A 24,282-nucleotide genomic window follows, 5' to 3' on the forward strand; every position below is an offset into this window, starting at 1 on the left:
CAGGATAACTAGTTTAGAAATAGGTAGTACCATTGTGGCAATAGTGCCATTGGAAAGTGTACTGATTAATATTTGTTGTTGTTGGCCCAGTGACTTTGAAAAACTATGGTAAGATACATATGTATATGACTTTGTCTGGGTCATTGGCCTTATCAACTAGTTTTAGTTATTCACCTAAGGCTTTCCTTTACCTCTTCTTTTCTGACATTTAGAAAACTTTGGAGAGAGAATGAATATATAGAATTCTTGAAAAAATGTCAGGATAAAGAACATAATACCTGAAACATCATTGTAATTACAGAAACTGAGTATTACTGTTCTATATGAAACAACTAAAAGAGACTAGTCACCTACTAACATGCATTCATGTACTTGAATATGGTGGAAGCTTTGGATAAAATAATTATATTCAATAAATATCTTCATTTTAAGTTATAATGTTTTCAATTCCCTGAAAATAATATTACCTCCTAATGTTTCAAATATTCATATTAACTACCAGTGATATTTTACTTAATATGAATATTTGAATATTTTTCTACATTTTATTGATTTAATCAATTTTAAAAATTAATTTAAAATGCATGCTCGAAACTAATGATGTATTGTATGGTGACTAACAAAATATAATAAAATTTTTAAAAAGTACACATGGGAAAAAAATAAAATGCATGTCTGCATAATTCATTTAGAAGATCTAATAGTGTTGAAATTCATTTTATTATTTTATTTTATTTTATATTTTATTTGGTTTTATAAAAAGAATAGTTGTATCCAAAATTTGAGAAGAAATAAGTACTAAAAAAGTATAAGTACTTCCATAACATTTCAATTTTAACCTATATGCAGTCCAGTCAATGAATATTATTCAACCTTCTATGATAACATACCCACTAATATAAATTCACAGTTGCTGAAAAGTATAAATTAAAAACCAAGACTATGTTTATTTTGAAAATGACAAGAAGATTTTGTTATAGTTGTTGAATATTCACTTATTTTTTGAATTATCTTTGGTCTAGAAGAAACTGTAATTTATAGCTGGGTTGTTATTATTATTATTCATTAAAATGTACACAAAATGCTTTCAAGGTAGCCAGCAAATTATATGCCACAGTAAACCACTCTTCTTGATCTTCTACAACGTTCATCTGAAACAATCATTTCCCCTTATATCTAGTGTAATAGTTAAAAGCACAGGTTATGGACTCAAACTCTCAGCATTTAACTCCTAACTCCCCACTTATCACTTGTGTGAGACTGACCTAATCATTCTCTGCTTCCCTGACTTCATCTTTAAAATGGGGAAAATAATATTGTCTATGTCATAGTGTTGTTTTGAGGATCAAATAAAATAACTTATATATAGTGCTTTGATATGGTGCTTCGCATATAAAAGCAGTCAATGCTAAATTACTAAAATACAATATTAAATATTTCCTCATATGGTTAATTTTGTAAGGCCAATGTCAATATCTTGTATTTTCCCCAAAAATGCCTTCCAAAATATTTAATACATGCATGTTTGTTTAACTAATGTAGATAATTTGATTATCTTCTCACCTGTAAATTTAAGGATGATGTGTTTAATTCCAAAAAGAAATTTAGAACCCAATACTAACTGTAAGTGCCAAATTGAATAAAATGTTTATTTTCCAATACCTTTTACTAGAACCAAAAACATGAGTATCTGTTGTGTCATTTTGGTGGAAGTAGTAAATGTTGGTTCACTTTAAGAACTAGTAGATTATCAAGACTTAAGTTTACAAGATTATTATGAACACAAGACCTGCTTTGTTGGTAGGCTACCAAAGTCACAGAGTCTATAAAGATTTCCACAAACCACAAATTTGACAGGGGTTTTTACGATCTTTGTCAGATTCATGGGCAATAACCCTGGTATAAAAAAAGGAATAATGATATAAATTAAAATATCAGTATTTTAGGGTACAAAACATTGTTTGTATATTGATATCCTTGTTTGCTGGTTATCTTTTCAAACTTCGTTTTATTTCCTTCATGTGCTGAGAATTTATGCCTATAAAATTTACTTAGGTAAATTGAAATATTATACTTCATCCAAAATATTTATATCTTTTTAAGGATATTAGGATACCATATACATACAAGGAAGGATGAAAGAGGGTTTTTGTCAGGTTTTCACTTATCTTCAATTTTAATTTTATTTATTTATTTCATTTTAACCTCCAAGGGTGTGTGAGATCAACTTTAGAGGACAGAATGACTCTTGTCTTAGCCCACATAATCAACACACTGTCAACATACCTTTATTACCCATACACTGCTTCTGGTCACTGTGAATGTGAAGGATGCCAATTAGATTCTTCATCTGCTATATTATACTTACAGATAACTTTTCCATGGAATTAAAAAATGCCACCTGTTTGATTTGTCATTTCTATTACTTTGACCTAGACAATTCTTGCTCTACTTTGTGCTATGCAACTGTCAGCACTGGGAAACAGATGAATCACCTTGACTCTTCCACTTTCATGTAGCTCTTAAATCAAAAGCATCTGTAAATGTGTGCTATAAACTATACATCACCCACTCAGATAGGATGGACAGTGAGTAATGCAAATGAAAATGACATCTCCTTTATAAGAAAAAACAAAATAACTGGACAACATTTAACTCCAGCATTTGGTAAAAACTCAGATTCATCTCATCTTAGCTTTCAGAATTCTTGATCAACAGTATTTTCCCAGCTGCAAAAAAGCTGAATCATAAATATAGCATTTTTCCATTTTTGCATTTTCTCACCTACTCATCAAGAATTATTGCTTGCATTTTACAAGTAAACTGAACTATTCCTTTATATTTCAAGACAAACAATTCCTTTCAGAAACAATCTAGTAGTTAAATAAATATATAGTTATAAATAAATAAATAGTTAAATAACAATACAAGCAACTCTTGCTTCCATAGCCTGTTGGGACCATTTCCCATGGATTATTACAAGCCTTAGATAACAACAAATAAATTAGACATAGATCCATGGAGTTTAGGAAATGAAATCATATTTAATCTATGCAAAGTTTTGTAAGTAATTTTTAAAAATTCTCTAGTAATATAAAATGCACCAAAATGAGGAAATGGCACAAGGGCAGAAACTGAGGGGTTTGGCTCCTGGTAAAGAGCTATGTGTAATTTTTCAGTTCTGACCAAAGGCAATTACAAGGACTTTATCTGACAGGCCTTATTGTGAAAAGTGCCCTCCCCACACCAGACTTGGTGTATAGCCAATGCATTTCAGTCTCTGAAAGGATTTGTAGTCAAGGACTCAGCTCCCCCAACAACCCTTGCTTGTCATGCTCTTTCCTATCTAAAGTGTCTTTATTCCTAGGTCTCTTTATCTGAGGCTTGGGCTGAAGTGTTCTTCAGGTTAAATTCTACCTCCACTGGTTACTGACTTCCCAACTTTGGGTAAATTATCCTGTGTCTCATTTTCCTCACTTATAAAATGAAGTGGTAATTGTTCTTATCTCATAGCATAGTTCTGAGAATTACATGAGATAATGGGCATTAAGCCAGCGTTAGGCAAATGTGATAACAACTATATTTACAGAAACACAAGACCATGTCCAGAGTAATTGCTCAGTATGTGTGAACTATTATTAGTAATAATGTGATGGTATTTTATGTCCCTTTATGTTTCTTGAAATGGATCACCTTTCTCAGAATTGCTTGAGATTTTAGTTTAAATGCAGATTCCAAGAGATCTTTGGATGGCTCACTCGGTTAAGCATCTGACTTCAGTTCAGGTCATTATCTTGAGGTCCTGGGATCAAGCCACATGTCAGGCTCCCCACTCAGTGGGAGTCTCCTTGTCCTTCTCCCTCTGCTCCTCCCTCGCTCATGCTTCCTCTCCCTCTCTCTCTCAAAAAAGTAAATAAAATCTTTTTTATTTATACAGATTCTTAAAAATACAGATTCCCAGGTCTTACCACAGTCCAAATGAATCAGAATCCCTGATTGTGAGACATGGGAATATGCACATTTTAACAATATACCTAGGTGGTTCTTATGCATACTTATGTTTGAGAACCATTGCTTTAACCTATCTCACTTGGATGCTGCTTTTGCTGGTGAGTTTAATACACTCTTGCTAGTTTTATTCTATTAAGTTAAATTTTTACCCCTCCCTATAGATAGTCAAAATGGGGCACTTGCCACTTTCCCCCTTATATGATAGATATTTATTTTCATACCTTATATCTTCAACTCAATTTTTAGTTCTTTGAGATCATGATTCATATATGATATTTTTAAATCTTTTTCACATTGATTTACCCTTAGTACATACTTAGTGGATGTCAACTTACTATATCAGTACTATCAGGGATTACATATTATTAATCAATCTATATAATAATGTAGGCGCTTACTTTCATATTATATCTGTGGAAATTTCCAAGAATACTTATAGTTATTGCCAATCAACAGTGAAATAATCAAAATACCATTAGACCAACATAATTAGATACATGAGCCTAAAAACTCAAGAATTAATGAATATATGAAAATATATTAAATATATTAATGAAAATATGCTCTTAATTGGATTCTTAGCTGCAAAGCCCTAGTATAATCTGATTTTGACAGTGGTATTCATTTTCTATCCAAAAAATACAGCCAAGTGCCAAAAACTACAGATAGTAGAAAAAACTTTCAAGTTTTAAATTTCAGGATGGTGCCCTTCTAAAAAGATTATTAAAAACAAGAAAAATGTGTTTTCAGTTTGTTTACCTGTATTATATAGTAATTTTTATAGACACAATATGGCTGGAATATAAGATAAAAACCTACTTTTGGGCTGAAATGAAACAAGGTCTTTCCTTTAAAAAATTCAGCATCAGCTATATAGCCATTAAATACTATATAGCCTTCTATCACTCTTTCATCTATTCCAAAAAATAATTGAGAGTTTCAGAAGACAAAAAGAGGCTATGCAGTAGGAAATGAGGGTTTTTAGACTGTAAGTCCTTAATTTCTTAATTTACTTTTGAAATTGCCCCATTATTACACTCATAAAGACAAATTTGGTCTTGTACACAATTAATATATTTTTATTTCTGTGGTTATTATCTGTTTTTAATCATTTTTGCTAACTTTAAGAGCTTTTAAAGAAAAACAAAGAGTTATCAATTTGACATTATAGTTAGGATAATTAGATAAGAAGAAATGAATAGAAGAACAAGGTCTTTCTACTTGGATTGTATAGGTACATATATATAAAAAACGTATTCAGTGTAAAATTGCTGAGAAGTTTGTGTGATTTACTCTATTTCAACAAAAGCTCTAACTGCAATGATCTTTTAAATATTTGGTATGGAAAATAAGCACCTGGTTCAGAATTATAAATCATAATTTAGATAATGAAATGACTAAACTTATATTCATTATACTTTATTATTTATTTTTTAATTTCAATATAGTTGACACAGGTTACATTACTTTCAGGTGTACAACATAGTGATCCAATATCTATACATTATGCTATACTCACCACAATTGTAGCTACTATCTGCCACCATCCAACCGTATTAAAATATCATTGACAATATTCCTTATACTATTCCTTTTATTTCCTTGACTTATTCATTTCATAAATGGAAGCCCATATCTCCCATTCCCCATTACCCATTTTGACCAACCACCACCCTTCTTCACTCTGGCAACCATTAGCTTGTTCTCTGCATTTTTAGGTCTGATGCTATTTTGATTTTTTAATCATTTGTGGTTTTTGTTTGTTGGTTTTTGTTTTCTGGTTTTTGGTTTTTGTTTTAGATTACACATATGAGTGAAATCATATGGTATTTGTCTCTCAGGCTGACTTATTTCTCTTAGCATAATACACTCTAAGTCCATCCACATTGTTGCAAATGGCAAGAGTTCATCCTTTTTTATGGGTGCCTAATATTCCAAAATATATAAATACCACTACTTTATCCATTTGTCCATCAATGGACATTTAAGTTGCTCCCATATCTTGACTACTGTAAATAATACTGCAACAAATATAGGGATGCATATATTTTTTTCAAATTAGTGTTTTCATTTTCTGTGGATAAATACCCGGTAATGGAATTACTGAACAGTATGGTATTTCTATTTTTAATTTTTTTAAGGACCCACCATACTGTTTTTTATTTTATTTTATTTTATTATTTATTTTATTTTATTTTATTATGTTCTGTTAGTCACCATACATTATATCATTAGTTTTTGATTCATTCTTTGCATATAATCTCCAGTGCTCCATTCAGTACATGCCCTCTTAAATACCCATCACCAGGTAACCCATCCCCCCATCCCCCTCCCCTCTAGAATGCTTAGTTTGTTTCTCAGAGTCCATAGTCTCCATGGTTCGTCTCCACCTTCGTTTTTCCTTCCTGCTATCTTCTTTTTTTTATCATATAATGTATTATTTGTTTCAGAGATACAGATCTGTGATTCAACAGTCTTATACAATTCACAGTGCTCACCATAGCACATACCCTACCCAATGTCTATCACCCAGCTACCCCATCCCTCCCAATCCCCACCACTCCAGCAACCCTCAGTTTCCTGAGATTAAGAATTCCTCATATCAGTGAGATCATATGACACATGTCTTTCTCTGATTGACTTATTTCACTCAGCATAATACGCTCCAGTTCCATCCATGTCGTTGCAAATGGCAAGATTTCATTCCTTTTGATTGCTGTATAATATTCCATGGTGTGTACACCACATCCTTTTTATCCATTCATCTGTCAATGGATATCTTGGCTCTTTCCATAGTTTGGCTATTGTAGGCATTGCTGCTATAAACATCGGGGTGCATGTACCCCTTCGGATCACTACATTTGTATCTTTGGGGTAAAAACCCAGTAGTGAAATTATTGGGTCATATGATAGCTCTATTTTCAACTTTTTGAGGAACCTCCATACTGTTTTCCAGAATGGCTGCACCAGCTTGCATTCCCACCAACAGTGTAGGAGGTTCCCCTTTCTCCGTATCCCCGCCACATCTGTCATTTCCTGACTTGTTAATTTTAGCCATTCTGACTGGTGTGAGCTGGTATCTATTGAGGTTTTGATTTGGATTTCCCTGATGCTGAGTGATGCTGAGCACTTTTTCATGTGTCTGTTGGCCATTTGGATGGCTTCTTTGGAAAAATATCTTTTCATGTCTTCTTCCCATTTCTTGATTGGATCATTTGTTCTTTGAGTTTTGAGTTTGATAAGTTCTTTATAGATTTTGGATACTAGCCCTTTATCGGATATGTCATTTGCAAATATCTTCGCCCATTCTGTCGGTTGTCTTTTGGTTTTGTTGACTGTTTCTTTTGCTGTGCAAAAGCTTTTTATCTTGATGAAGTCCCAATAGTTCATTTTTGTCCTTGCTTCCCTTGCCTTTAGAGACGATTGTAGGAAGAAATTCCTGTGGCTGAGGTTGAAGAGGTTGCTGCCTGTGTCATCCTTTAGGATTATGAAGGACTCCTGTCTCACATTTAGGTCTTTCAACCATTGTGAGTCTACTTTTTTGTGTAGTGTAAGGAAATGGTCCAGTTTTGTTCCTCTACATGTGGCTGTCCAATTTTCCCAACCCCATTTGTTGAAGAGACTGTCTTTTCTCATTGGATATTCTTTTCTGTTTTGTCGAAGATTATTTGACCATAGCGTTGAGGGTCCATTCCTGGGCTCTCTATTCTGTTCCATCGATCTATGTGTCTGTTTTTGTGCCAGCACCATAATATCTCGATGATGACAGCTTTGTAATAGAGCTTGAAGTCTGGAATTGTGATGCCACCAGCTTTGCTGTTCTTTTTCAACCTTCCTCTGGCTATTCGGGGTCTTTTCTGTTTCGATACAAATTTTAGGATAATTTGTTCCATTTCTTTGAAAAAAGTGGATGGTATTTTGATAGGGATTGCATTAAATGTGTAGATTGCTCTAGGTAGCATTGACATCTTCAAAATATTTGTTCTTCCAATCCATGAGCATGGAACGTTTTTCCATTTCTTTGTGTCTTCCTCAATTTCTTTCAACAGTATTGTATAGTATTCTGAGTACAGATTCTTTGCCTCTTTGGTTAGATTTATTCCTAGGTATTTTATGATTTCAGGTGCAATTGTAAATGGGATCAACTCCTTAATTTCTCTTTCTTCTGTCTTGTTGTTGGTGTATAGGAAGGCCACTGATTTCCGTGCATTGATTTTATATCCTGCCACTTTACTGAATTCCTGTATGAGTTCTAGCAGTTTTGGAGTGGAGTCTTTTGGGTGTTCCACTTAAAGTATCATATCATCTGCAAAAAGTGAGAGTTTGACTTCTTTGCTGATTTGGACGCCTTTTATTTCTTTTTGTTGTCTGATTGCTGTGGCTAGGACTTCTAAAACTATGTTGAATACCAGTGGTGATAGCGGACATTCCTGCTGTGTTCCTGACCTTAGGGGGGAAGCTCTCAGTTTTCCTCCACTGAGAATGATATTGGTTGTGGGTGTTTCATAGATGGCTTTTATGATATTGAGGTATGTACCCTCTATCCCTATACTCTGAAGAGTTTTGATCAGAAAGGATGCTGTACTTTGTCAAATGCTTTTTCTGCATCTATTGAGAGGATTATATGGTTCTTGTTCTTTCTTTTATTAATGTATTGTATCACATTGATTGACTTGTAGATATTGAACCAACCTTGCAGCCCAGGGATAAATCCCACTTGATCATGGTGATTAATCCTTTTAATGTACTGTTGGATCTTATTGGCTAGTATTTTGGTGAGAATTTTTGCATCCATGTTCATCAAGGATATTGGTCTGTAATTCTCCTTTTTGATGGGGTCTTTGTCTGGTTTTGGGATCAAGGTAATGGTGACCTCATAAACCAAGTTTGGAAGTTTCCTTTCCATTTCTATTTTTTGGAACAGTTTCAGAAGAATAGATATTAATTCTTCTTTAAATGTTTGGTAGAATTCCCCTGGTAAGCCATCTGGACCTGGGCTTTTGTTTTTTGGGAGATTTTTGATGACTGCTTCAATTTCCTTAGTGGTTATAGGTCTGTTCAGGTTTTCTATTTCTTCCTGTTTCAGTTTTGGTAGTTTATACATCTCTAGGAATGCATCCATTTCTTCCAGATTATCTAATTTGCTGGCATATAGTTGCTCATAATATGTTCTTACAATTGTTCATATTTCTTTGGTGTTAGTTGTGATCTCTCCTCTTTCATTCATGATTTTGTTTATTTGGGTCCTTGCTATTTTCTTTTTGATAAGTCTGGCCAGGGGTTTATCAATTTTATTAATTCTTCCAAAGAACCAGCTCCTAATATCATTGATCTGTTCTACTGTTCTTTTGGTTTCTATTTCATTGATTTCTGCTCTGTTCTTTATTATTTCTCTTTTCCTGCTGGGTTTAGGCTTTATTTGCTGTTCTTTCTCCAGCTCCTTTAGGTGAAGGGTTAGGTTGTGTATTTGAGACCTTTCTTGTTTCTTGAGAAAGGCTTGTATTGTTATATACTTTCCTCTTAGGACCACCTTTGCTGCATCCCAAAGATTTTGAACAGTTGTGTTTTCATTTTCATTTGTTTCTATGGATTTTTTAAAATTCTTCTTTAATTTCCTGGCTGACCTGACCCATTCATTCTTTAGTAGGATGCTCTTTAGCCTCCATGTATTTGAGTTCTTTCCGACTTTCCTCTTGGGATTGAGTTCTAGTTTCAAAGCATTGTTGTCTAAAATTATGCAGGGAATGATCGCAATCTTTTGGTACTGGTTGAGACCTGATTTGTGACCTAGGGTGTGATCTGTTCTGTAGAATGTTCCATGGGCATTAGAGAAGAATGTGTATTCCATTGTTTTGGGATGGAATGTTCTGAATATATCTGTGAAGTCCATTTGGTCCAGGGTGTCATTTAAAGTCTTTATGTCCTTGTTGATCTTTTGCTTAGATGATCTGTCCATTTCATTGAGTGGGGTGTTAAAGTCCCCCACTATTACTGTATTGTTGTTGCACCATACTGTTTTCCACAGTAGTTGTACCAGTTGACATCCCCATCAACAGTGCATGAAAGGTTTTCTTTCTCTGCATCTTCACCGGCATTTATTTCTTTTATATTTGAGTCTAGCCATTTTGGCAGGTGTAAGCTGATATCTCATTGTGGCTTTGATTTACAGTTCCTTAATGATTAGTGACGTTGAACATCTTTTCATGATTATATTGGCTCTCTGTATGTCTTCTTTGGGAAAATGTCTCTTCAGATCCTCTGTCCATTTTTAATCAGATTATATTGTTTTTTGTTTTGTTTTTGATTTTTGTTTTTTTTTTGATGCTGAGTTGTATAAGTTCTTTATATATTTATGATATTAATCCATTATTGGATATATCATTTGTAAATATATTCTCCCATTCAGTAGGTTAGCTTTTTGTTTGTTAATGGTTTCCTTCCCTGTGCTAAAGCTTTTTACTTTGGTGTAGTTCCAATAGTTTATTTTTGGTTTTGTTTCCTTTGCCCGAGGAGACATATCCAGAAAAAAACTTTGCTATTGCCAATGTCAATAAAATTGCTACCTGAGTTCTTTTCTAAGATTTTTATGGTTTTAGGTCTGACATTTATATCTTATTTAATTTTGAGTTTATTTTTGTGTATGGTGTTACAAAGTTTTCCAAATATATTCTTTTGCATAAAATTGTCCAGTTTTCCCAACACCATTTTTTGAAGAGGCTATCATTTCCCCATTGTATATTCTTGCCTCCTTTATTATAGATTAATTAACTCAAAGTGTAAGTTTATTTCTGGGCTCTCTATTCGTTCCATTGATGTATGTTCCTATTTTAGTGCCAGTGCCATACCATTTTGATTACTATAGCTTTGTAGTATATCTTGCCATCTGGGATTGTGATGCCTTCAGCTTTGTTTTTTTTTCTTCTCAAGGTCCTTTTACCTAGTTGGGGTTTTTTGATAGGAATTGCATTGAATCTGTAGATTGCTTTCAGTAGTATGGAAATTTTAACAGTACTGGTTCTTCCAATTTGAGCATTGAATATCTTTCCATTTGTGTCATCTTCACTTTGTTTCATCATTATTTTATAGTTTTCAGAGCACAAGTCTTTAATCTCCTTGTTAACTTCATTCTTAGGTATTTTATTCATTTAGGTACAACTGTAAATGGAATTATTTTCCCAATTTCTGTTTCTGCTACTTTGAAATTAGTGTATAGAATCACTACTAATTTCTGGGTATTAACTTTATATCCTGCAACTTCACTCAATTAATTTATTACTTATAGTATTGTTTTTGATGATGTCTTTATGATTTTTATATATACTATCATGTCATCTGCAAATAGTGACAGTTTAACTTCTGCCTTACCAATATGCCTTCCTCTTATTTCTTTTTGTTGTCTGAATACTAGGGCTAGTGCTTATACTACTATGTTGAACAAAAGTGGAGTAAACATTATTGTATTAGTCCTGATCTTACAGGATGAGATCTCATTTTGTCACCACTGAATATATTAACTGTGGGTTTTTCATATATGACTTTATTAGGTTGAGGTATGTGCCTTCTAAACCAACTTTGTTGAGAGATTTAACATGAATGGATGTTAAATTTTGTCAACTGTTTTGTCTACTTCTACTGAGATAATAATTTTCATTTTTTTTTGATATGGTGTATCACAGTGATTGATTTGTGAATATGGAAATATCCTTGCATCCCTAGAATAAATCTGACCTCACTGGGTGCATAATCATTTTAATATTGGAATTCCAATAGGTTTTCTTTCATGTATATCAATGCTTCTATTAAGCTAAAAAGTTAATTTTGAAATATATTGCTTTTCAATATAAAATTGTGCTATTTTAATATATTTACTTAAAATTTTATATTATCTGATATTCACCTGGTCCTGGATTAACCTTGGGATTCACATATATTTAGAAATTAATTCACAATATGAGATTATCACATGATCATTTACAATTCTCAGTATATTCTTAAGAACTCATCCAGATGATTCAAGTAAAATAAACTAGACAGCCTTAGTCATCTGAGGGAGGGCCATATTCAGTATAGCATGGTAACTATTTCAGATCTATTTCAGGTAGTCAGTCAAAATACATGGATTCATATCCAGGCAGTTCCCACTGTTTCTGTACCTGAAGCCAATAGAAAACATGTTTTAGGTTTTTGTTGTGTTTGTTTGTTTGTTTGTTTTTAGTTCTGCAAGGCTTTGGAGTAAAGAAGCACTCTTTGGGATTTTTCTAAGTAAATTCAATACAAAAGACAAAAAGGAATGAGGCATTTAAGAAAATACTTCAACAAAGCATCTTTAGAGAGAGAAAGCACACATGTGGGTGGGGGGAAGGACAGAAGGAGAGAGGATTTTAGGCAGGTTCCATGCCCAGCATGGAGCCACACGCAGGGCTCAATTTCATGACCCTGAGATCATGGCCTCAGTTGAAATCAAGAGTCAGACAATACACTGAGCCACCCAGGTGCTGCTCCCATTGTTCCTAAGATGAACTTCAAACTCTTTAACTTGGTATTAAATATCTCCCTACTTCACTAATCTCACCCTGCACAATCTCCCCTTCTTTGATCAGGAGACTTTCCTCAGTTTCTCAAATGTTGTATGTACCTTGCTATCTTCAGGCCTTTACATATGCTGTTGTCTTTGCAAGGCATTCTTTTTCTTCTAAAAAAAAATTAAATAAATTCCATACAACTTACCCACTGGCAAGAATACAAGTTTGGATCTCTCAACCACTAGAACAACATTTTTTTTTTTTTAAATGACAGTTGCAGAATCGTGGAGTGTTTTTACACTGATCTTTTGCTAATGCAATTAGCAGTATGTTTTGCATGTATAACTTAAAAATTCCTTGAATCTTAAAAAAAAATACTCCAGTATTCCAACGATTGCAGGAGACAGTAAAATTTATTCATGGTTGTTATAAGGGTTGTTTACACATACTGTGATACGATTATTCATGAAGTAATTAAACATCTTTGTCCCCTTTGAAATTAAGTGAGGCCATGCTACTTGTTTCAGCCAAGAAATTATGAATAAAAATGGCTTACATTTTTTTCTCAGTGGAAGCATTCTTAGCCAATGTATAATTCTCTACAATTGATTCCCTTTGTCATGATGATTGTAAAAGTAGCTCTTGAGATGAAACTTCTGTCATCCTGGAGCTTTAAGTGACTATAATGAGCTACTTTAAATATGTAGCATGAATTATAAATAATTTTATGGCATTAAGCAACTGAAATGTTGAGGTCATTTGTGATTGTAGCATACTCCAGTGTTAATTAAATAAGAAAACCATTAAATCCTACTTGATTGTGGTGAATGATTCCTTTAATGTACTGTTGAATTCAGTTTGCTAGTATTTTATTGAGAATTTTTGAATCCATGTTCATGATGGATATTGGCATGTAGTTCTCTTTTCTAGTGGCGTGTGTATGTATCTGGTTTTGGTATCAGGGTAATGTTGGCCTCATAGAAAGAATTTGGAAGTTTTCCTTCCTTTTCTTTTCTTTTTTTTTTTGAATAGTTTGAGAAGAACTGGTATTAAGTCTTCTTTTTTTAATTTAAACTCAATTAGCCACCATACAGCACATCATTAGTTTCAGATGTAGAATTCAACAATTCATCAGTTGCATATAACACCCAGTGCTTATCACATCTCATGCCCTCCTGAATACCCATCACCCAATTACCCCATAACCCCACCCCTTCAACAACCCTCAGTTTGTTTCCTATAGTTAAGAGTGTCTCATGTTTTTTCTCCCTCTTTGATGACTTCCCATTCAGTTTTTCTTCCCTTCCCCTATGATCCACTGCACTGATTCTTATGTTTGGTAAAATTCATGTGTGAAGCCATCTCACCCTAGGCTTTTGTTTTTGGGGGATTTTTGATTACCAGTTCAATTTATTTGCTAAGGAAACAATAACAAAACTAAAAGGTAACCTATGGAATAGGAGAAGATATTTGCAAATGAAATATCTGATAAAGGGTTATTATGCAATATCTATAAAGAGCTTCTCAAACTCAACACCCCAAAAACAAATAATTCAGTTAAGAAATGGGCAGATGACATGAATAGACTTTTTTTTCTAAAGAAGACATATAGATGACCAACAGACATAAAAAGATGCTCAACATCACTCATCATCAGGGCACTGCAAATCAAAACTACATTGAGATATCTCTTCACACCTTTAGAATGTCTAAAATCAACAACACAGGAACTAACAGGTATTGGTAAAGGTGTGGGCAAAGGGCAACCTTTTGCACTGTGGTGGGGATGCAAACTAGTGCAGCCACTCAGAAACAGTATGGAGGTTCCTCAAAAAGGTAAAAATAGAATGATTTTAGAGTTCACCAGTTTTACTACTACGTATTTACACAAGAATAAAAATACTAATTCAAACGGATACATGCACCCCGATGTTTTTAACAGCATTATCTACAATAGTCAAATTATGGAAACAGACTAAATGTCCAATGACTAATGAATGGATAAGTATGTGGTGTGTGTGTGTATATATATATATATATATATGTTAACCATCAAAAAGAATGAAATCTTGCTATTTGCTTGACATGGATTGAGCTAGAGAGTACTATGTTAAGCAAAATATGTCAATCAAATAAAGATAAATACCATATGATTTCACACATTTGTGGAATTTAAGAAACAAAACAAATGATCATAGGGAATAAAAAGGAGAGAGAGAGGTAAACCATGAAATGGACTCTTAACTATAGAGAACAAACTGATGGTTACCATAGGAGAGGTGGGGGGGATGGGTTAAATAAGTGATGAAGGACTAGTTTTGGTGAACACCAGGTTCTGTATGTTAAGTGTTAAATCACTAAATTGTATATCTGAAACTAATATTACACTGTATGGTAACCAACTGGAGTTTAAATAAAATTAAAAAAAACCATTAAGTTGAGATAACAGTCATGCCATGGCAGCTTTCATAAGAAAACCAAAATCTAAGCTTGTAAATGCCTTAATGTTACAAAATTGATAACTAAGGTCAACCAATTGCAAAGAAACAACTAGCCTTTAAGCTATAGCTAGTTAATACTTTTCTTATTTTGCTTCTGTCTTTTGCTTATAAAAGATTTTCCCCAAGCTCCTGTTGCTTCAGCATTCCTAATCACTTCTGGTTTGGTACTGATCTGAATTGATTTTTGCTCAACTAAACTTAATTTTTAAAAATATGCCTCATCTTACCTTTTAACACTAAGTTATCTAAAGTGATATGCCAGTACATACCCAATGACAAGTAATTGTGCTTTAGAAACACAACAATGCCCAGTAAATTCCTAATAAAAGGTGGAATATCTAAAAGCACCCAAAGTAGGAAAATTACTTGTGAGCATATATGAAATACATTCCAGGTACTTGGCAAAACGTAACATGTTATAAAGTTTGAGATTCTGAAATGAGCGGAATATCTTACTGCATCAGCAGAAAACAGTAGAATTTGATTTCTTAGTAAAATTTGGTTTTATTTGGATTTGTACTATCTGGGGTAAATGAGTTATATATTTTCACATAACTTCAAAACTGTGTTGCTTATTTTTTCAAAGTTTAAAAATCTTTAATTTTAAATTTTACATTTTATTTTGTTATAAATGTATTTCTTATATCTTAAATTTTTGAATTTTTTAAATAAAAATGAGATGATTTTGATTTTGATTTGTGGAATTCAATACATTTATAGACTCTTGTATTTGATAGATGTCATCTATCATTTTGTTTTATGTTTTTAATTATATTACTTTGATATTTATTTCTCTTTTCCTATACATAGTGCATAGTGTCTTTTTCTCTATAATATTTTAAAATAAAATGATAATCTCTCAAAATTCTAGTACAAGCTTCAGTAAAATTTTTCCCCAAAAGTTTGAACTATGTTTTGGTTATTGAAGTCAGTGATGACAATATAACTTAGGAAGGATTTTTTTTAGATTCTAAAAAAATATAAAGTTCAGGATTCTTGTCAATTTCAAATGATTTTAGACTTGTACAGGAACACAGCTACGTATATTTAAGGAAAATGCAAATTATTTTTTTTAAAGATTTTATTTATTTTTTTGACAGAGAGAGAGGAAACAGAAGCAGAGGGAGTGGGAGAGGGAGAAGCAGGCTTCCCGCTGAGTGGGGAGCCCAATACAGGGCTCGATCCCAGGACCCTGGGATCAGGACCTGAGCCACAGGCAGACGCTTAATGACTCAGCCACCCAGGCGCCCCGGAAAATGCAAATTCTAACTAAGTAATTAAACAAGATATGGATTGCAGAATTATTTGCTTAAAAGATTTAGAAATAAAAGGATTATGAGGAAAACAAGACCAGAATTCAAATCAAAAGGAAAACAATAGAGAAAAAACCCAAAATTAGTTCTTTCATAGAAAAGATGGATAATCTTATAGAAAACTGTTCAAGAAAAAAGACAAGATGTATAAATTAAAAAAGTAACAGAAAAGGTCATTTGACAAAATTCAATATGCATTAATTTAAAAAGAACACTCAAGATTCCAGTCCAGGATGGTGACAGGGGAAGATTTTTAAATCTTCTCTTCCATGGAACACACCAAATTGCACACACCTATTAGTAGAGCAATTCCTTTTGAATAACTAAGGACAAACTGAACAATGTCTGCACACACAAAAAAAGATAGAATTGAAAAAGAGAACAGCAAGAAAGACAAAGAGATAGTAATGAAAAATTCTCATCCCTGATGCTGCACACTACATTGGGATGGGATAGTACTGAAGGACTGGGAACAGATTCACCTGACCTTGTGCATAGAAAAAAAGCCATAGTTTAAAAGAACAACTAGTTTATTAAAGAGCAGACCTCATAACTCTATCAAATAGCAGAGGAACTGCTGGAACTCACTCTGGGTTAAGAGGGACTGGAGAGCAACATGGTTTATTCTCCATGTCCATTTTGAAATCAAAGATCTGAGCAGGGTCTAGATTCCATAGCCAATTTGCTGCTTCAGCAAACTCTGGGTCCCCTAGCCTACACCAGCAACCAATAAGGTGGATCATAGGGAAACAAAACAAAAAAAACAGATAAAAAACCCTGCTATATAAAAAAGCAGCTAGCTACAATGGAATACTACTCACCCAACAAAAAAAATGAAATCTTGTCATTTGCAATGACATGGATGGAACTAGAGGGTATTATGCTAAGCAAAATAAGTCAATCAGAGAAGACAATTATCATATGATCTCACTTCTATGTGGAATTTAAGAAACAAAGTGGGATAATAGGGGAAGAGAGGAAAAAATAAAACAAAACTAAGTCAGAGAGGGAGACAAACCATAAGAGACTCTTAACTCTAGGAAAAAAATTGAGGGTTGCTGGAGGGGAGGTTGGTGGGGGGATGGGGTAACTCAGTGGTGGACATTAAGGAGGGCACTTGATATAATGAACACTGGGTATTATATAAGACTGATGAATCATTAACCTCAACCTCAGAAACCAATAATACACTATAAGGTACTTAATTAAATTTAAATTTAAAAAAAGAAAAAAAAAAAGAGCATCCAGCATATAAAAGAGTCAGCCCTAGAACTCTGCTAACTGCAGGGAGGGGGGGAAGCTGCTGGAATATTTTCTAGGTGGTAGGGATGGTGGACAATTTTTATGTTCTCCCTCCACCTTTACTAACTGAATGGGAGCAGAGCCCCAAAGCACTAACCAGCCTGACATCTTATCTAGCTCAGTAGGGTACTAGCCCACATCAATCCAAGATGCCCTGGGGCACAGATTAAAAAAAAAAAAAAAGAAGGCTCGGTTAAAAACAACAAATAAGTCAAGCAGAGAAAGACAATCATATGGTTTCACTTCTATGTGGAACATAAGGAAAAGCATGGAGGACATTAGGAGAAGAAAGGAAAAAATGAAAGGGCGGAAATCAGAGGGGGGGATGAACCATGAAAGACTATGGACTCCTGGAAACAAACTGAGGGTTTCAGAGGGGAGGGGCATGGGGGGATGGGTTAGCCCAGCGATGGGCATTAAGGAGGGCACGTATTGCAATGAGCACTGGGTATTATATGCAAATAATGAATCATGGAACTCTACTTAAAACTAATGAAGTACTGGGGTGCCTGGGTGTCTCAGTCATTAAGCGTCTGCCTTCAGCTCAGGTCATGATCCCAGTGGGATCGAGCCCCACATCGGGCTCCCTGTTCTGTGGGAAGCCTGCTTCTCCCTCTCCCACTCCCCCCTGCTTGTGTTCCCTCTCGCTGTGTCTCTCTCTGTCAAAGAAATAAACAAAAATCTTAAAAAAAAAACAACTAATGAAGTACTGTATGGTGACTAACATAACACAATAAAAAAATAAAAATAAAAGAACAAATAATACATAAAAGAGACAGCCTTTTAACTCCTACAAATGGCAAGGGGATTGTTTGAATTCTCCCTGGGTCAGGGGTACTGATGGATATGATTTATGCTCCCCCTCCACCTTGGAGGCACAGACTGGTGCACAGTCCTGGTACCCTAACAGGCCTGCGACCTTAGTGAGTCTTGGGCTCCTATGCCACAGCAGCCCCAGCTATCCCACCAAAAGGGGTCACAGAATGATGCATACCAGGACACTCCTGGTTATCACTCATTACACTTACAGCTTTTGGGCCAAGGTGACACAGGTACAAAGCACCCTGGAATATTCTAGGTCCACACCACTTCAACTTCAGATAGATGGCTCGCTAGTACACCTAGGGTGCATGGTGTTCCAGGATATCCTGGATAATATCTGTTTCAGATCTAGCTTACCTGCCAGTGTGTCTCCCGTGTGGAGTGTCCCAGAACAACCCCACCTCCATTGGTCTAAGGACTAGCCACCCAGTCAAGGCACCCCCTGCACTGATCACACCAGGAGACCCTGGTTTGCATCCAGTTCAGCTTCAGTTATCATACCAGATTGCCTTCAGTGTGGCTTGTGACCACTTCAGATTAAGCTGTGATGAAAGGGCCTCCAATGTACAGAGTGCCACAGGACCACTCAGCCTATGCCCTGCCTTAGCTTCAGTTGCCCCTCCAGAGTACCCTCTGTGCAAAGTCCTGGAACATACCAATTTACATCCACTTCAGCTTCACCTACCCTGCTGAGGTGCACTCTGTGCCTAGCGCCCTGGGTCCCAATGGATTTCACCCACTTCAGTTTTGACTGTCCCGCCAGGGCACCCTATGCACAGATTGCCTAGGGACCTCTCAGGCCCCACATTGTCTCAGCTCCAGCCATCCTTCCAGGGCATCCCTTGCACAGAGAACCCTAGGACACTATGGTTTCCATAATTTCACCTTCAGAAGTTTTGCCAAAGTGCCCTCAGTGCATAGAACCCTGGGACACACCAACCTGAGCCCATTTCAGCTTTACCTGTCCTGCCAGGGTGCCTGCTGCATAGAAATCCGTGGAAAATATTGGTCTGTAACCCACTTCATCTACAGCCACACTGCCAGGTCATCCTTTTTGTGGATACTCCCAGGACACACAGGATAACACCCACTTCAACTTCAGCTATCCTGCCAAGTTTCCCTCAGAATGTAGAGCCTTGGGCTAACCCACCTTGCACCCATATTAGCCTTATGTATTCTGCCAGTCACCTGCTGAATGGAGAGCAAAGGGACCACACTAATCTGTGTGCACATCAGGTTTAGCTGTCCTTCCTGGGTGCCCACTGTGAGGAGAATCCCTAGACCCCCAGCCCATGACAGCCAGGTATAGTCAGTCAGCAAAACTCACCAAGCATAGACAATCTACATAGCAAATGACCATACACAAGACCATTCCTTCCAGTTTAGGAGAAGTAGTTGTTCTGCCTCATTCATAGAAAGAAACACAGAAAGTCAAGCAAAATGGAGAGATAGAGTAATATCTTCCAAAAGAAAGAACTAGTTAAAACCTTAGAAAAGCAACTGAAAGAAATAGAGTGAGCAATATGCATGATAAGAACTTAAATAATGATCATAAAGAGGATCACTGGACCAGAAAGAGTGTAAGAAGTCAGTGAGACCTTCAATAAAAAATACCGAAAATACAATGAAAGAATCAATATCTGAAATAACATATATACTAGAGGTATATAAGTGGATGAAGAACAACACATCCACAATCTGGAAGTCAGGAAAATGGGAAGAACTCAAACTGAACAACAGAAAGAGAAAAGAATTTTTTAAAATGAGGATAAGCTAGGGGATCTCTTGAACAACATCAAGGGAAAAACCATTCCATGAAAAAGGTCCCAGAAGAAGAAGAGAGAGAAAGAAGCAGAAGACTTATTTGAAGAAATAATAGCTGAAAACTTTCCTAACCTAGGGAAGTAAATAGACATCAAGATCAAAAAGCACAGAGTTACAAACAAAATCAACCCAAGGAGGTTCACACTAAAACAAATAATTAAATGTCAAACATCAAAGAAATTTTATTTAAAATTTCCTCAAACTCAAACGACCATCAGTTTAATATAGACTGCTATATATTAAGATGTTATACATGAACTTCTTGTAAAGACAAACACAAAATATATAATAAATAGACAAAAAATAAATCGATTGGAAGAAAGCCAAATATAACATTACAGAAACTTATCAATCAGAAAGAAAGAGTGCAAGAGAAGAAACAGAACTATGACAGCCAGAAAACAAATAAAAGTTGCATACCTATCAATAATTATTTTATTTTATTTTTCATTTCATTTCATTTCATTATTTCATTTCATTCCATTCCATTCCATTTCAATTCCAGTGTAGTTAACATACAGTGTTGTATTAGTTCCAAGTGTACAATATAGCATTTGCAACAATTCCATATATTACTTAGTGCTCATCAAGATAAGTATATCCTTAAAAAAGGTAAGTGTATCTTTAATATCCTTCACGTATTTCACCAATCACCTCACCAATCTTCCTTCTGGTAACCATTTGTTTGTTCTCCATAGTTAAGAGTCTGTTTCTTGGTTTGTCTTTTTCTTTGTTCATTTGTTTTATTTCTCAAATTCCACATTTGAGTGAAATCAGATGGTGTTTACCTTTCTCTGACTGGCTTATTTTGCTTAGCATTATGGTCTTTAGATCCATCCATGCTGTTGCAAATAGCAAGATTATACTTTTTTATGGCCAAAAATATTCCATTGTATATATTTATATACCAGTTCTTCTTTATCTTTGCATCTAATTATGGACACTTAGGCTGCTTCCATAATTTGGCTATTGTAAATAATGCTGCAATAAACATCTTGGTGCATATATGCTTTCAAATTAGTGTTTTTGATTTCTTTGGGTAAATGCTCAGTAGTGCAATTACTGGATCATAGGGTAATTCTATATTTTACATTTTGGGGGGAACCTTCATACTGTGTTCCACAGTGGCTGCACCAGTTTGCATTCCCATCAACAGTTCATGAAAGTTCCTTTTTCTCCACATCCTTGCCAATACTTGCTGTTTCTTTAGTTTTTCATCTCAGCCATTCTGACAGGTGTGAGATGATATCTCATTGTAGTTTTGATTTACATTTCCATGGTGATGAGTTTTGTTGAGCCCCTTTGCTTGTGTTTGTTGGCCATCTGTATGTCATCTTAGGAGAAATGTCTGTTAATGTCTTCTGCTCAGTTTTTAATTGGATTATTTTTGTTTTGGGATGTTGAGTTGTGTAATTTCTTGATATATTTTGGATACTTACCCTTTATCAGATATGTCATTTGAAAGTATCTTCCCCATTTGGCATGTTGTCTTTTAGTTTTGTTGGCTGCTTCTTTCTCTGTGCAAAAGCTTTTTCTTTTGATGTAATCCAGATAGTCTAGTTTTGCTTTTGTTCCCTTTATCTCAGGAGACATCTACAAAGATGTCGTTATTGCCAATGTCAGAGAATTTACTGCTTGTGCTCTCTTCAAGGATTTTCATGGTTTCTGTTCTTACATTTAGGACTTTAATCCATTTTGAATTTATTTTTGTGTATGGCATAAGAAAGTGTTCCAGTTTCATTCTTTTGTATGTTGCTGTCCAGTTTTCCCAACAGCATTTATTGAAGAGACTCTTTTTCCCATTGCATTCTGGCCTCCTTTGTCAAAGGTTAATTGACCATATAATCATGGGTTTATTTCTGGACTTTTTATTCTGTTCCTTTGATCTGTGTGTCTATTCTCTGTCAGTACCATATTTGTTTGATTACTACAGTTCTGTAATATAACTTGATGTCTGAAATTGTGATACATCCGTTTATTTTGTTTTTCAAATTTGGCTATTTGGCTTTTCTGAGCCTTTGGGCTCCATACAAATTTTTGGATAGTTTGTTCTAGTTCTGTGAAAAATTCTCTTGGTATTTTGATAGGGATTACATTAAATCTGTAGATGGCTTTGGGTAGTATAAGTATTTTAGCACAATATGTTTTTCCGATCCAGAGCCTGGATTTTTTTTTTCTTTCATTTTTTTGTGTCATCCTCTATTTCTTTCATCAATGTTTCATAGTTTTCAGTGTCCAGGTTCTAAACCTCCTTGGTTAAGTCTATTCCTTGATATTTTATTATTTTTTGTGAAACTGCAAATGGGATTGTTTTTTAATTGTTAGTGTATAGAAATGCAATGGGGTGAGCCACAGCTTTTTCAAGGGAGCGGTTGTGTGTTCGCCATCTTAGGAAGTGAGTGTGCCGGCCCTTGCTCTCAGAAGATGTTCTCGTCTGTGGCGCATCTGGCGTGGGCGAACCTCTTCAACGTGCCCCACCTGCAGCTGGTACACGATGGCCTCACGGGCCCCCACAGTAGCCCCATGGGGGCCCCGGGCCCGCCCCGCTGTTCCCGCAATCTGGCAGCAGCCGCTGTGGAGGAATACAGTTGCAAATGTGGCTCCATGAAGTTTTATGCACTGTGTGGCTTTGGTGGGATCTTAAGTTGTGGTCTGACACACACTGCTATCGTTCCTCTGGATTTAGTGAAATGCCGTATGCAGGTGGACCCCCAGAAGTACAAGGGCATATTTAATGGATTCTCAGTTACACTTAAAGAGGATGGTGTTCGTGGTTTGACTAAAGGATGGCCTCCGACTTTCATTGGCTACTCTATGCAGGGGCTCTGCAAGTTTGGCTTTTATGAAGTTTTCAAAGTCTCGTATAGCAACATGCCTATCTCTGGCACACATCACTATATTTGGCTGCTTCTGCCAGTGCTGAATTCTTTGCTGATATTGCCCTGGCTCCTACGGAAGCTGCTGAGGTTCGAATTCAAACCCAACCAGGTTATGTCAATACTTTGAGGGATGCAGCTCCCAAAATGTATAAGGAAGAAGGCTTAAAAGCATTCTACAAGGGAGTTGCCTCTCTCTGGATGAGACAGATACCATACACCATGATGAAATTTGCCTGCTTTGAATGTACTGTTGAAGCATTGTACAAGTTTGTGGTTCCTAAGCCTGGCAGTGAATGTTCAAAGGCAGAGCAACTGGTTGTAACATTTGTGGCAGGTTACACAGCTGGAGGCTTCTGTGCAATTGTTTCTCACCCTGATGATTCCGTGGTATCTGTGTTGAATAAGGAGAAAGGTAGCAGTGCTTTTCAAGTTCTTCAGAAACTTGGATTTAAAGGTGTATGGAAGGAACTCTTTGCCCATATCATCATGATTGGCACTCTGACTGCACTACAGTGGTTCCTCTATGACTCTGTGAAGATCTACTTCAGGCTCCCTCACCCTCCTCCACCTGAAATGCCAGAGTCTCTGAAGAAAAGGCTTGGGTTAACTCAGTAGAATGATCAAAGCAAAGGTGGACTGAATCTGCTTGTTGATCAGTGTTGAGGAAAGTGCAAGAGGAACTTTTATATATTTGACAGTGTAGGAAATTGTCTATTCCTGCTATAATTACTGTAGTCCCTTGCCTAAGGTGGGGGTTTCAAACCCACTGTTGAAATAAACCCAACTATTCATGAAAAAAAAAAAGAAAAAAGAAGTGCAATGGATTTCTGTACATTTATTTTGTATCCTGAGACCTTACTGAACTCATTTCTCAGTTCTATTGGTGGAGTCTTTAGGGTTTTCTATATATAGTATCATGTCATCTGCAAACAGTGAAAGTATTATTTTGTCTTTATCAATTTCAATGCCTTCAATTCCTTTCTCTTGTCTGATTGGTATGGCCCAAACTATGCTGAGTAAAAGTGGTAAGAGCAGACATCCTTGTCTTGTTCCTGACCTTAGGGGAAGAGTGCTCAGTTTTTCAACACTGAGCATGATGTTAGCTGTG

The 24,282-nt window shown here is 35.5% G+C and overlaps 1 protein-coding gene across 1 annotated transcript; it reads left to right on the top strand.

Annotated features, from left to right (window-relative positions):
* Positions 1-22,719: 22,719 nt before the first annotated feature.
* LOC113931352 (phosphate carrier protein, mitochondrial-like) lies at positions 22,720-23,789 on the top strand. Its single transcript, XM_035725761.1, is given in 2 exon segments — positions 22,720-23,167; positions 23,170-23,789. Coding segments are annotated over 2 exon segments (1,068 nt in total).
* The last annotated feature ends 493 nt before the right edge of the window (positions 23,790-24,282 follow it).

The sequence above is a fragment of the Zalophus californianus genome, chromosome X (genome assembly GCF_009762305.2).
Source record: "Zalophus californianus isolate mZalCal1 chromosome X, mZalCal1.pri.v2, whole genome shotgun sequence".
Taxonomy (NCBI): domain Eukaryota; kingdom Metazoa; phylum Chordata; class Mammalia; order Carnivora; family Otariidae; genus Zalophus; species Zalophus californianus.